This window comes from Phyllobates terribilis, unplaced genomic scaffold (assembly GCF_046119375.1).
Source record: "Phyllobates terribilis strain yellow unplaced genomic scaffold, ASM4611937v1 Scaffold_5__5_contigs__length_657084704, whole genome shotgun sequence".
NCBI classification, from domain to species: Eukaryota; Metazoa; Chordata; class Amphibia; order Anura; family Dendrobatidae; genus Phyllobates; species Phyllobates terribilis.
The window spans coordinates 136,095,268-136,106,582 of record NW_027362765.1 but is presented as its reverse complement, the minus strand read 5'-3'; the positions used below and the strand labels follow the sequence as shown (position 1 = coordinate 136,106,582).

The window sequence follows — 11,315 nt, the reverse complement described above, 5'->3', positions numbered from 1 at the left end:
TCCGCATATTGCAGATTTACAGTGTTGTGCTTGTCAATCAGTTATATTAGCATAGATTTATATCATCCTTTATGCTTGTATACTGCGTATACAGGCGCTCGTGATCATATGTTGTCCATCTTTGAACACAATTTTTCAATAACAAAAATCTAAGTGACATACAACATTGAGTCACTTTTTAAATAGTTACATCCTGTATTATACGCCAGAGCTGCACTCACTATTCTGCCAATGGAGTCACTGTGTATATACATTACATTACATATCCTGTACTGATCCTGAGTTACATCCTGTATTATACTCCAGAGCTGCACTCACTATTCTGCCAATGGAGTCACTTTGTATATACATTACATTACATATCCTGTACTGATCCTGAGTTACATCCTGTATTACACTCCAGAGCTGCACTCACTATTCTGCCAATGGAGTCACTGTGTATATACATTACTTATCCTGTACTGATCCTGAGTTACATCCTTCAAAGATGCACTATTATCTTTTTTTTTTGGAAACAGTCAGCAATCTTGTTAGCAAACACTCCTAACATCTTAGCTGAGCCCTTATAACGCAGGATACAGTTATTTTGTCCTACATTTGATTACAACACGTAGTCTAGTGGAAAGACTACAATTCACTGACGTCAAAGCAAACTGTTGAAGACACTAAACAAGCAGGGAAATTGATTGAAAGATTGTGGCTCTGAAGCCTGCAGAATTGTGAATGCAGCTCTGGAGTGTACTGCATGCTCAGAATTGGCACAAAATAATTAATGCAAAAATATTACTTGTGTGTAGGCATCATTTTGTAAGTTAACTGAAAGAAAGTGTTCAAGGTTGACATGCGCTTAATGGTAGAGGCTTAAATAATTACCCTGCATCACAAACAAGAACACCTTGTTATATGCGGTCGTTCATCCCTGATCTTTAGGCCGTCTGCAGACGAGCGTATGAAAATTTTCCAAGTTTCACACAGAAAACTGATGATTTTCGTCTCTGGGTGATCCGTTTTTTTTAAGCATCCATAGACTTGAATGGATGAGTCTCAGAGATTCAGAAGAAAGTAGTGCATGCTGCAATTTCTTTCTCATGGACGGTTGGACCGAGAAAAGAAAAAGATCGTTCATCTGAACAGTCCTATTGTATAACATGGATCAGTCTGCTGTCCGATCAACAATCTGATAGCAAACGTCCAATTATACGCTCATCTGCATGAGCCCTTAAAGAAACACAACCCTGAATATCTTTCTAAGCAGTTAAATAACAGATTCAGCTCTACTATATCACGACAATTGTTGTGTCTTTATGTGCCTTAAAATGAAAAACTTTTTAATATCCTTTTATTTCAAGTTTTCCTCTGTTCCCCCAACTCTAGGGACCTCGACCACTTATGCGGTCATACATAATATCACACGATCATTTTTAAATGGAAGCTGTATATTACAGAGATTTTTTCCCCCAGGCATGCAAAAGGCGTACAAAAAGGGGTCTGTCCACTTACAAAAATCAGTCCTGTCCTATATTAAAGCGTTTGTATGATTAGGATGATTTTTTTCCATAAATCAGTAGTACATGAATATAAAAGAATCTATTGTAAAATCCATCTTAGGAGAAAGTGGCATTGTCCCCCCTAAGCAGCCCATACCTCCAGCTTTCTTGCCTTGCTTTACACTCGGTAAATGTTTAAACACCATATGGTGTAAACAGTACAGAAAAGGGGTGTGGGGAGAGGAGGGAGATGGAGCCGCAGTTTCTTAGTCAGTGCTTTAATGAAACGGGAAGCATCTGATTTGCTCAGAGGGCACAGTCCAGGTCTGATATCACACCAGGGAGAGCGTCCCACTTGTCAATTTATAGAAACCAGGAGAGGGTAAGTAAAGACCCCAAATTTGCACTGCAGGCTACATACATCATCACCTAGGGCTGCCTATAGAGCGAATGTAATGTTTCGTTACTGATAGGTAAAGCGGGCAAAGCGAGACCTGTGCCGTCCTTCCTCAACTGAAATGCAAAACCATCACTCTGGGACCTGTAATATGAAGATGCCCACAGAGAAGGAAATGTAGGATCAATGAAAGCAAATATACAGAATATCGTACAGTCTACGGTCAAATTAAAAAAAATAAAAAATGTAGGGTTAAACCTTCACAGTCCCATAGCCATGCAGCCAGCCATTACCCAGAATTCCTTTGTGCATAGGCTGCTGTGAGGCCACAGATTAAGGCAGGAACTAGGACCAGCTTAAAAGTACATTCCTGCTAGGTAAAGCCATGTCCCCTATATGTAAACATAAGATTAAAAAATAGCAAGGGAAAAAAAAACAAAATAAACACAAAACAGGATATTTGGGGTTTTCATTTCTTTGTCAACTTAAATATGGAAGGGAGGTAGGAGCAGAAACTTTTTTTTATATATATATATATATATATATATATATATATATATATATATATATATATATATATATATATATATATATATATATATATATATATATATATATAATGACCTCTAACCATTAGTGCCAATGAGTTAGCGGGTACCATGGTCAATGATACGAGCTGCGGGCCACTAGGTGGAGCCAGAGAGCTCTTCTCAGCTGGATCTGCAGAGAGGGGGGACCTGGAGCCATCAGTCTTACAATGATTGTTCTGCTGTGGCTGTTCCTTCCTCCGACTAAAGGGGAAGGGTTCCTTGTTCAATTAAGAGAAAAAAAAACTATTTGTTGGTCCTGAATCCTGACTTTTAACTTTAGTTGCTCTTCTTTTTCTTCTTCTTTTTAGAGGGACGGCCGGAACCTGTGGAACAAGCAGGGAGAATTAAAATATTGATATCAGAACAAGGTAGTGAAGAAAAATAGGAATCTATTAGGACTATATATTTTCTGTCAGCCTTTTTGGCCATTTGACAGCACTGAGGTTGCCCAGGCATATATAAAAGGGACTACCTTTCCAAAAATAAGTGCAATAGGGGCGGTTTACAAATGTTTCCATAGTTAGATCTTAATTTTATTTCATTCTGAAAAGCAGGAGTTAATAGAAAATTCCTATGGGCTTCATTTCACCCCTTATGGACCCAATATTTGGCCATTAATAAACACCGAATACACATTTGTGAATGAGGCGTATAACGTAGGACTACTTACCCCAGCGCATCCGTGTCAGCCACTCTCCCAAGCAGTAGAACGTGAGCATAATTAGGAATGAAGATGCGAAGAACACGAGCAACCCTACTGCATCCAGCTTCGCCAGGATGGGGTACACCCAGATATCCGCGGCATAATGCACCCAGTACACCCTGTGCACAAGAGAACAGGACATTAATAGTTTATATGCACTGTCCACCATCAACTGGATCCCTAAATCTTCCCGATAAAACTGTCACGGTAGAATACAAAATTCTGCATCTCTCTAGAGTACTCTCCTGTCCGGTGTTACAGGCCAATAAAACTTATGGGACCTGTCAGCATGTTGTTACATATGGAGGTGGTGGCATGACTGTATAGCCAATTGTCCCCCAGTAAAAAATGTTTTTTTTTTTGGGTAGAAATCTGATGTGCCATTCATTAGAAATCTAATGCAGAAACAATATGCAAATCAGGCTTTAAGTGCACTGGGGGAGTGTCAGTGCACCTGGAAGCAGCATGTGTATGGACACTGGGAACAACGGATTGGCGGGGGAGCCAGGAGTCGCATCACCACCAATCAGACATTGATGACCTATCCTAAGGATAGACCATCAATAATAAAGTCCCGTACAATCACTTTAATTGGGTACTTCAACCTCTTTAAGCAAATGGTCAGTGTCTCAGCACTCAGATCCCCAATGTGTAAAACTCATAGCATGTTACTGTGACATGTCAGATTTCTGTAATGATCAGTAATAACTGTACTCTGCTCTATTGTGTCTGGGAAAAGCCCTGTTTACTAATCCTGGAAAACCCAATTAGCAGAAAAAAAACACTTACCATGACAGATATGCAATCCCGAAGCCTACCAGGACAGCGAGACCGCTCTTCTTGCTCGGGTATTGGTGTGAACATGTAACAAGCTCGATGAGTATAAGTGGAAGGATGAATGTATGCTGTAAAGAAAAAGGGGATAAAACGGAAAGCAAAACATCACACAGGGCTATATATGTCTATGTACCAGATTACCCCAAAGAGAATCTATGGCTATGCCCCCAACCTCTGGTGGGGGTATGATCTCTGGGGCGCCCGCTGATTTTAAGAATGACAGTGATTAAACACCAGCTTCTGCCTGCACATGGGAGCCTCCGGCCGTGCACAGAGCGGTATCCATCCATTCACCTGATTGGGGACCGCACTGCATTTCCATATACCGTCAGGTGGAGGGGCACCTGTTCAGGGGTAAAAAAGAGCAAAGGGAACGCAACAGTACACCGCATAGCATCCCCACTGTCCCCTTAATTCTCAGGATGTGTGCGGATAGCATATCCTGCAACATGCCAACACTTTATGAGACAGGAAAACTTTTTAAAATGTTTTTTTTTCTTTACTAGTGATCCACACTGCATAGATATGACAAAATTCCTTTCCCCAAAATCAATAGAACCAGATAAGTGTCAGATCATAGAGTATTCTGAATTATTAACTTGCTTCCAGTTGCATTTATAGCACCAACGTCTTCCACAGCGCTGTACAATCTACTTTTCTTTATTTTACGGCAAAGACTGGAGTCAATATCAAAGAAAGCCAGGTGACCTCTTAGCATATTTTTGGGGCATGGGAGGAAACACACCAAACATGGACAGAACTTACAATCTCCATGCAGATGTTGCCAATGGTCAGATTAAAGCCCAGGATTGCATTTGTCTCTGAACTCAGCAAGCTTCATTCTTTGGGAGAAATTACCAGGGATATTATGCTTGCAGACAGGATTGTGGATCTGGTTATAAAAATAGGCAGCACGGTGGTTCAGTGGTTAACACTGTGGCCTTGCAGAGCTGGGGTCAAATCCCACCAAGGACAACATCTGCAATGACTTGTTCTCGCAGTGTTTGCTTGGGTTTCCTCCCAAAATCATACTGATAGGGAATCTAGATTGTGAGCCCTAATCGAGACAGTGATTATGTACAGCGCTGTGGAATATGATGGCGCTATATAAGCAAGTAAAATAAATAAGAAGCCGCGCCATAAAGAGAGCTCATAGGATACTCTTACCATGGCGTGGTTAAGCCACTGAGGAATGATGCTGTCCAATTCTTTGGGGTAGACCAGCTCCCGGTCATAGGCATAAATACTCCAGAATGAAGTAAATACATACTGGAAATGGAAAAAAAAAGTATTAAAAACTGAATGCCTGAACAGTGCAGATTCTACTGAAAGACAGCGCCACCTTGTGGACAATTTAATAGAAGTGTAAAATGTGTCAAACTTACCACGCCAACTGGGAATGCCAGTGCAGCAAAGATGCAGTCCTTTACCAGTGTCAGAACGGAGCAGAACCGGTTCCGATTGGAGAGGCAGAGCTGGAGGAGATCACACAGTAGGCAGACCCCAAAGAACGTCGTCTGGAGGACCTGGGGAGACATTGGATTACAATAGTGGAGAGAATAAAATGCAGCAGACATCCATGTATCTGCCCTGGTTCTATACTGATGTACACATCTACGTCTCAAGGCGAGGAATAGGGAGCTATGCAAGAGCCGATGCCTGTACATTACTGACAGAGCAAGACATGTCCCCATCCTCAAGATAGATCTGGGTCCCAGAGGAGTGACATTTCTGACAGAAACGCTATGAGGCCCAATTTCAGCCATTTATAAGAAAGAGGAGAGAGAGAGAGAGGGAGAGAGAGAGAGAGAGAGAAGAGGGAGAGAGAGAGAGAGAGAGAAGAGGGAGAGAGAGAGAGAGAGAGAAGAGGGAGAGAGAGAGAGAGAGAGAAGAGGGAGAGAGAGAGAGAGAGAAGAGGGAGAGAGAGAGAGAGAAGAGGGGAGAGAGAGAGAGAGAAGAGGGGGAGAGAGAGAGAGAAGAGGGGGAGAGAGAGAGAGAAGAGGGGGAGAGAGAGAGAGAAGAGGGGGAGAGAGAGAGAGAAGAGGGAGAGAGAGAGAGAGAAGAGGGAGAGAGAGAGAGAGAAGAGGGAGAGAGAGAGAGAGAGAAGAGGGAGAGAGAGAGAGAGAAGAGGGAGAGAGAGAGAGAGAGAAGAGGGGGAGAGAGAGAGAGAGAAGAGGGGGAGAGAGAGAGAGAGAAGAGGGGGAGAGAGAGAGAGAGAAGAGGGGGAGAGAGAGAGAGAGAAGAGGGGGAGAGAGAGAGAGAGAAGAGGGAGAGAGAGAGAGAGAGAAGAGGGAGAGAGAGAGAGAGAGAAGAGGGAGAGAGAGAGAGAGAAGAGGGAGAGAGAGAGAGAGAGAAGAGGGAGAGAGAGAGAGAGAGAAGAGGGAGAGAGAGAGAGAGAGAGAGAGAGAGAGAGAGAGAGAGAGAGAGAGAGAGAGAGAGAGAGAGAGAGAGAGAGAGAGAGAGAGAAGAGGGAGAGAGAGAGAGAGAGAGAGAGAGAGAGAGAGAAGAGGGAGAGGAGAGAGAGAGAGAGAGAGAGAGAGAGAGAGAGAGAGAGAGAGAGAGAAGAGGGAGAGAGAGAAGAGGGAGAGAGAGAAGAGGGAGAGAGAGAAGAGGGAGAGAGAGAAGAGGGAGAGAGAGAAGAGGGAGAGAGAGAAGAGGGAGAGAGAGAAGAGGGAGAGAGAGAAGAGGGAGAGAGAGAAGAGTTTATGGCTGCGCAGTTAAAGGGTTACTTCCAACATTTAAAGTTATCACCTATTTGAGATTGGTAGGAGTATCCATGATTGAACCTCCACCGAACCACAAGTTATCACCAATCCTGTGGGTAGGTGATAAACTTTATTTGGGTTAAAAAAAAAAAAAAAAGTTATTGAGGAAAGGATATAAAGGATCACATGTGTTATGGATACAGCAAATTAACAAGCTTTGATGTCCGATAAATCATTACCAGAAACTATTTTTTTTAATACATAGTTGTAACAGCAATGTAGAATAGATGTAGAGAACTTGTATAAAATATCTGAAAACCTATCTAAGTGGGTTCTGCCCACAAACGGAAAAACGCCCCAAATAGACGATGATATACAATAGTCATTGCTGCTTGTCTATTTCTATCTAGTGAGATAGGTTGATAAAGGGCTAATTCGAAGACCACATTGAAGAAAGTGCAGCCCCAGGAGCCCTTAACCAGGTCGGCCACCATCCCATCCTCACCCACCGGTTAAGCAGTCAGGAGGGATTCAATCCATCCATCTGAAATTTTTGGAAATTTACAAGGGCATCTCTGGCGTATATAAATATATATTTTTTGAAGCAAGGGGAGGTTTACCACCAATTTCCATTGCAAGACGCTTGGTACTCTTGACGACATCCAATGTCTGGCCTCACATTTTTGGCCATAAATAGGACTTCAGTCAGGAATGAGTCTTCTACAATCCTTTGGTATTGGTTCAGGGTCATCAAATAGTAGACAAGTCTTAGGGTCATTTGTGATGGGGATTCCCATGCACTCGTGTAGAACTGAACCACTTAGGCCCAGTATTCCCTAACTTCCAGGCAATCCTATAGAAAGTGAAAAAATGTTCCCTGGCCTATGTGACATTTTGGGGACACTAATCCGGGAATTCAGGTTGTACCCTGTGTATTCTGGCTGTGGTGTAATAAGTACAGTGAATAATAATCTTTATTTTTATATAGCGCCAACATATTCTGCAGTGCTTTACAGACATCATCATCGCTGTCCTCATTGGGGCTCTCAATCTACATTCCCTATCACTATGTCTTTGAAGTGTGGAAGGAAACCGGAGAACCCGGAGAAAACCCACAGAAACACAGGGAGAACATACAAGCTCCTTGCAGATGTTGTCCTTGGTGGGATTTAAACCCAGGACCCCAGCGCAGCAAGACTTCAGTGCTAACCACTGAGCCACCCCGGTGAAGAATATAGAGAATTGTGACTTTTTCAATATATTTAGGGGAAACATGTTTTGGAGCTTCCAAAGCTCCACTCCCAGGGCTCAGCGCTTATCAGTCCTACGTCAGTCTCCCACTTGCTTCTCGTCAGGTCATGTAGTGGATACATGCTCTCTGTCAGCAAAGGGGCTTATATATGGGATACAAGCACAGATCCATAAAGGGAATTCTCGCAGAAAAGGGGGTGGATCCATGAACAAGGTCTGAAGGGCATGTCGAAATTGTAGTTAGCGGAAAAGGTAACTGTTTGGAAGGTTTAGCTCTTCTTTTAGGTCTATAAAGGCTTAAGGCCTTAGCCACAAAGATCTGACCAATGTAGATCCATCCCACCCTGTCCCACACATGTCCCTATTCCAGATTTGACAGTTCAGTGAGCGTTTTATTATATTAAAGAATTGTGTGGTGGTCATAGTGAGGGGACCGAAGCCACCTCCATGCTGAAGACCATAAGGGCCTGCCAGAGAATCGGAAATTGAGAGGAGACTCGCGTGGTTCTCGCTGAGGAGCAAAGTAGAACCAAGTAGTGGATGCGAGATCTCACAGTTGGAAGTTAGAAGTTGCACACACTTTCTTGGAGGAGTGACAGAGGAAAAACTGGGGTGTTCCTATTTAGAACTGGCATTTCATAGAGAATGAGAACTTACTAAAAAGACATATATGGGGTGCGGACTGGTCCTACATTTTATAAGCTGCTGAATGTGCCATTTCAAAATCCTTAATTTCCCCAAATACACAGATCTACAAAGTTACGCAAGTGCAGTTATCTAACTGTGGACTCAGGGCTTACCTAACCACATCACTATGAAGATAGACATATGGGTTTTTCCAACCCTTAGATTCCTCAAATTCCCATAACCTCAGATAGTAAGGCACAAATCATCGCTGTGGCAGGTTTCTGCGAAGTCTCACACCAGAGGATTAGATACAGGTGTAAGCGCCCGTCATTCATGATAAATTTGGGATCTCCATATACACAACCCTGCACATCTAATAGAGGCGAAACGCCCCATATGTCTGCCAGTTACACAACGGCGGCGGAGAAGGATCCAGGGTAAGAAGGGAGAACCACCGCACGTAAAGGGACTCTCCATACCTCAGTACATAAGGGCAAACATTTTTAGATATTCAGTGCTCAGCCAATTGATTTTATCATACCCAGTCCTTAGGAGATAAGTCACTATCAAAAGTGATGGGCAGCACCTTACACCACTGTCCTGTACTTGGCAGAGCCGGCGCAACTTGTGTAAGAGGGCAGTGGGATTAATTGCTGTCGGCACAAGTGGCAATTTTACTACGTGCCAATAAACGTAACCTTTGAAATGTTGAGTCACCTTAACCCACAGGCAAAGTCCCCTCTGCCTATGAGATTGTGATCTCTGCCATCTGCAGTCTGCAGACACCACAAAAAAAAAAGAAATCAAATCTTAAAGGGATATTGCCATAAAATGTTTGGATTTCACTTATCAAGGTGAGCCGAGGTCCGGTAACACCTGTTATGCAATTCCTACAATATGGCGCGCTCCTGGTCACAAAGATTCCCTATGGCTCCATATTACATTCTCAGATCTGGTTCGGCACCTCAGTAATATAGTACAATGGATAAACGAAAATATTGGGCTTTCCCAAATAATAGGTAAACGCTTTAACCCCATCCGTCTATGATGTAGTAGTGTGTCATGGGAAGGAGGTGCCCCTGTATGGAGGGGGATCAGGAGTTGAGTTTGAGCAGCAAAAACGCATGTAATCTGAACATGACTGTATAAAGAAAAGTTTTTCAAAATCAAAAAGAGAGATAAAAACAAAAGCAGCTTTATTTAAAACATGCCGTACCAAAAAAATAAGATTGCACTCAAAACCGAAAAAAATGTGGAGCCAATTGGTACAGAAAATCTGTAGCATCAAAAACAAACCAAATATTAATCGTGGGAACTCAGCCTGAGAGCTTGTTCATACATAGCATTTTTTCAGCAGTTTTTCCATGCAGAAAAAAAAAAAAAAAAAAAAAAAAAAAAGACACGCAATGTTTTACAGTAGCATTAAAAGAACAGAGATTTCTAAAATCTCATTCACACTGTGAGGTTTTCCTTACATTTTTGAGTCGTAAAAACCCTCACGTGGCCTTACCGTACAATCAAGGCTTTAAGAATAAAACTCCAAGAACAACGGTGGAATGACTTGCTTTCTACCAATTCACCTCATTTGGAATTTTTTCCCGTTTCTCAGTATAATGCATGGTAAAAGAAAACAAAACAACAAGCAGATATATACAGATATGAAGACTGCAAAAGAAAGTTATGGCTCTTAGGGGAGGAAAAATGGAAGCGCAAGAATGAGAATTAAAGGGTTAATCGAACTGTGTGCTGCCTTCTGACATGCTGGGATCTGTAGTTCCATAGCTGTAGCAAAGCTAGAGTATGCTGCATCTGCTCCAAGCTTTCATTCCTGCCGATGGAGATGCCAGGAGGCTTGTTATCTCCAGCCATGCCTCACCTGGTTCAGGAAGGTCAGGTACTTCCACCTGCCTCCATAGGTATTGGCTCCATGGCTCAGCTTGGTGTCAATCACCTCCAGGTTCTGCCATACCGCGAACACATTCCAGGCCAAGAATCCCACATGAAGGACGAGCCCCAGCGCCGCCATCTTGGAGAGGACCCCTAGGAGCCTGCACACGAAGGGCGTCCCTTTGTGTCACTGCGGTCAGCGAACAGCCCGGGCTGATGGAGACTACCACGGGAGCACAGACAGAAATGTTCTTACATGTGGTTACAAGGTCCACACACCAAATACAGAGATTGTAAACGCTAGAGGCCAAACTGTTTTCAGTCACACGTCTCCACCTTCCCTGGGCGGCGGCCATGTTAGTGGAGACCATGATTGTAAACATTGTAGTTCAATTCCTTTGTTTTCTTTTTTTGTAATAGAAAAATAAGCTAGTGAATACAATGTTATCGGCCACATTAGTCTGTGGATATAAGTCGGTACAAGCATTGGTAGTTCTCTGTGGTAATATTTTACCAGAACAATCAAATAAATGGTGAGAAAATGTTGTTTTGAATAATTTGTGGGGTACACTTACTTACGGTCACATTTGCAAACAGGGGCGTAACTACAAGAAGTGCAAGGGTTGTATTCGCCCCTGGGCCCTGGAGCGTAAGGGTATGTGCCCACAATCCACAGACGCTGTGTGTTATGCAGCGTCAAACCCGCAGCGTCCAGATGTTACAGCATAGTGGATGGATTTCTAGAAATCCCATGTCCACTATGCGTCTCTGTGCACCTGTGGATCACCCACGGACACGGACATGCAGCACGTCTTTCAGATCCACAGCATG

General features: G+C 43.0%; 1 protein-coding gene across 1 annotated transcript; it reads right to left on the bottom strand.

The window, feature by feature from the left end:
- Positions 1-932: 932 nt before the first annotated feature.
- LOC141272377 (androgen-dependent TFPI-regulating protein-like) lies at positions 933-10,800 on the bottom strand. Its single transcript, XM_073683041.1, has 6 exons — positions 10,474-10,800; positions 5,400-5,540; positions 5,182-5,283; positions 3,967-4,082; positions 3,145-3,296; positions 933-2,797 (listed from the first exon to the last, which is right to left on the bottom strand). The coding sequence occupies exons 1-6, from the start codon at positions 10,621-10,623 to the stop codon at positions 2,751-2,753; spliced, it is 708 nt and encodes a 235-aa protein (XP_073539142.1). The 5' UTR covers positions 10,624-10,800; the 3' UTR covers positions 933-2,750.
- Positions 10,801-11,315: the final 515 nt, after the last annotated feature.